This window comes from Cucurbita pepo, chromosome 10 (genome assembly GCF_057944985.1).
Source record: "Cucurbita pepo subsp. pepo isolate OVF chromosome 10, ASM5794498v1, whole genome shotgun sequence".
In the NCBI taxonomy this organism is placed as follows: Eukaryota; Viridiplantae; Streptophyta; class Magnoliopsida; order Cucurbitales; family Cucurbitaceae; genus Cucurbita; species Cucurbita pepo.
In genome coordinates this window covers 18,133,112-18,136,655 of record NC_141807.1, presented here as the reverse complement: position 1 = coordinate 18,136,655, position 3,544 = coordinate 18,133,112, and the positions used below count along the sequence as shown (strand labels likewise).

The 3,544-nt window shown below is 33.5% G+C and overlaps 1 protein-coding gene across 1 annotated transcript; it reads right to left on the bottom strand.

Moving 5' to 3' along the window:
* Positions 1-779: 779 nt before the first annotated feature.
* On the bottom strand, positions 780-3,077 carry LOC111778734 (putative leucine-rich repeat receptor-like protein kinase At5g63930). Its single transcript, XM_023658707.2, has 2 exons — positions 1,250-3,077; positions 780-1,162 (listed from the first exon to the last, which is right to left on the bottom strand). The coding sequence occupies exons 1-2, from the start codon at positions 3,075-3,077 to the stop codon at positions 780-782; spliced, it is 2,211 nt and encodes a 736-aa protein (XP_023514475.2).
* Between the last annotated feature and the right edge of the window lie 467 nt (positions 3,078-3,544).

Below are 3,544 nucleotides of genomic sequence, written 5' to 3'. Positions count from 1 at the left end.
TTGGTTTGCATTTTTAGGCTTCTCAATAAATTATTGAATTTCTTAAAAAGATGCAAAACTCAGAAATAGATGGCCTTTGATTTATCTCAAAACTTAAAGAGTTGCTTTCTTAATTTATGCATAAATGATTTACTACAGGATTAGAAATTTGTTCCATATCCTGTTGATTAGAGTGATGAGTATAATAAGGATCTGTTAAATAAACATCCGAAGTTTTGAAGTTGGATAATAACACCAACATCGGTGCTCTAGATCACTTAAGAGGTTGTGAAAGAAAATATGAACATCTTGAATATGAAGATACGAACAAAAAGAAAATACGAACATCTTAAATATGTCACCTTTGAGCTTGGTGAGAAATTCAAAGATGCTGATAACGTATTCTTGATATTGGATAATCAGCGGCTGTAAAGGTTTCACTGATTGAGTTAGGGTTTGGCTTTGGCTCGGATACCAAACCCTAACTCAAGAGAAAATTTTGATATTTAAGAATACCAACATCAGTGCTCTGATACCATGTTAAGAAATAGAAATAGAAATAGAAATAGAAATAGAAATAGAAATAGAAATAAAAATAGAATTGGAATGGAAGGGGTGTATTCTCACATAAAATATACTATAAATCAAATCACAAAGGAAAGAATATTAAAATATAATATCTAAAATATATTCCATAAATAATATATTCTCTAAATATTATATCTCAACGAATAGTTTCAAAGTTACAACAACACATACACATAAATGAAGAGAAATTGCATAGTCTAAATTAATAATTTCTAAATCTTATGTACATAGAATATCTCTTGCCTTACAAGTTGGTCAATTGTAATCTTGTTAAATATGAGTTCAACCTGATAGGGCCTCTGAATATTGAATTCTCGAGTCAAATGTTGCATTGTAGGCCGGGCTTTTGGATCTGGGTGGAGACATGCAAAGACCAATGTTAATGTGAGAAGTATACTTTGTGCCACTCCAATTTGGTGTAAAGGAGATTTGAGTCGTGGGTCTAACAAATGATTGATGAAAATATGCGGAGTAGATTTAGACCACAAATAAGTCAATAATTCTCCAGGATGCTTTCCCATTATTACTTCCAATGCCACCACTCCAAAACTGTAGACGTCACATTTTTCTGTTATAACCATGGTGTATGCTAATTCTGAATTAGAAAAGAAAAAGAATTAAAAATAATATTTTAAGATAATAAATTAAGAATTCATTGATCATTACTATAATATGTGCTCACCTGGAGCTATATATCCACAAGTGCCGCCAATAGTGGTATGATAAGATGACTCAAGATCAAGTAATCTCGAGATACCAAAATCAGATAAAAAAGCATTTAAATTTGAGTCCAAAAGTATATTACTGGTTGTGACGTCCCGATGAATGATTGGAGTAATGCAATCATGATGTATGTATGACAAAGCATGTGAAACTCCTCGAATGACGTTCAGTCTTTTCTTCCAATCCAATTCCTCTGCTTCTTTGTCGTTACTCAACACCCAAAATAGGCTTCCCCTCTCCATGTATTCATAAATGAGAAACATGCAACGTTTATGGAGGCAATATCCATGGAGTCTAATGACGTTCTTGTGCCTTATCTCTTTGAGCATATCAACTTCATTTTGGAAACTTTTGAAAAGAGTTGTCTCTTGGGCTTCACGGGTATGAAGTTTCTTTAGAGCTATGACCTTACCGTTTGGAAGCCTTGCTCTATAAACACTTCCATACCCACCAGTGCCAATGCAATATTTAATATCGAAGTCTTCTGTTGCCTCTATAATATCGTCATACGCAATCTTGCCATCATAATCCCATATGCAGAACACATTTCCATGCTTATTTGACTTTGTCTCATGGGTGACCTTGTTCTTTGTTCGAGAACGAACAAGAGTGAAGCAAGAAAAACAGAGAAGGAACAAGAAAATTGAGGGAAGCAGAATGATTAGCGTTTTGAATATTCCATGATTTTGTGAATCACAAGGGTGAAGCGGGAGAATACTACCACAAAGGTTTTGATTACCCAAAACAGCACTTACATCAAAACGATGCAGAATTTGGTCAGAAACCTTGCCTTCAAGCTTGTTGTACGATAAATTGATATTCTTAAATAAAACTAAGAAATCTGGAATTTTGCCTATGAGACTATTGTAGCTAAAGTTGATGCTTGTAGGTCTAATATGATCAAGTGACAAATGGGTAAATTCACCATCAAGGAAGTTATGACTAAAGTCAATATCCAATGTAATTCCATAATTTTGTACGATGAAATTCTCGGTGCTATAATGATTAATATGGAGTAGATCCACAAAAGTCCGAGGAATTGGGCCACTAAGCATGTTGTAACTAACGTTAAAACGAACCAAATTCTCTAAATGTCCTAGTTGTGTGGGGATGGACCCATTGAATCTATTTGATGATAGATCTATGCTGGTTAAACTTTTAAGATGGGCAACAAAGAAAAAGATTTGGCCAGTGAATGCATTGTTTTGTAGTTCAAGAATTTTCAAACCTTTTAAATTTTGGATTTGTGGAAAAATTGAATCATTAAAGTAGTTGTACGAAAGATCTAACCAAGTCAACAGAGTTAAATACGAAAAGGTGGAAGGAATTGGGCCATTAAGCTTGTTACAACTCATCGAGAGATGAGATAGATTACTTAAATTTCCAATCGTGGGTGAAATTGTTCCAATGATCATGTTATTGTATAAATACAACTTCGTCAAGCTCTTCATATTCTCTACTTCAGGTGGAATAAATCCACCTATTTGATTGTAGGAAAGATCTAGAATGTTTAAAGTAGTCAAATGACCTATGGTTGAAGGGATTGTACCTGTGAACATATTGTTACTAAGATCAAGGTAAAATAAATTTGTCAAATTTCCTAATTCCAAAGGAAGCCTACCCGTAAGATTATTAAAAGATAAATATAAAGAGGTGAGTTTGGAGAGATGAGATATTTCAAGAGGAATGCGCCCTTGGAGACCAGAATGAGAGAGATCAAGAAAGCTTAAGTTAGGTAAAGATGAGAAATTAAAGTTTTGTAGAGTAGACCCTTTAGGCAATGACATACTTACATGAATTTGTATAATACTTCCAAAACCATTACAAATTATGTCGTTCCATGTACAACGAAGTGAGATATTTTGATTGACCCACCAACCAGTTTTGAGAAGAGCATCGGCTTCTTGTTGAAGTGGGAACAATGTCGATGCATTTGAATATATAAAAACTGAATCAAACAAGAAGTTGGAGAAAAGACACGAGGAAAAGAATAGAAAGCAAAGGGAAGTGAAGTTAGGCATATTGTTTTAGTGGTTTGGGATTGGGTGAAGAACACAGAGAAACCAAGTGAGAAAGAGAGAGGAAAAGATTGAGTATTGCTTTAGTGGAGATGCCCTTTTAAACCTCAAAATCAAATCATTATTTTCTATTTTCTTTTTAGTGTTCTTTGCTTTTATCAGTTACCGTTTGTTTTATAAAATGTTACATTTTTTTGTCTTTTTTTTTTTTTTTTTTTTAATCTGAGTTAATATTT

Excerpts from the sequence above, each read along its gene's own strand:
- LOC111778734 (XM_023658707.2), bottom strand. The coding sequence starts at position 3,077 with ATGTCATTGCCTAAAGGGTCTACTCTACAAAACTTTAATTTCTCATCT. Across the intron at positions 1,163-1,249 it reads TTGTGGATATATAGCTCCAG|AATTAGCATACACCATGGTT; the intron begins GTGAGCACATAT and ends TTTCTAATTCAG.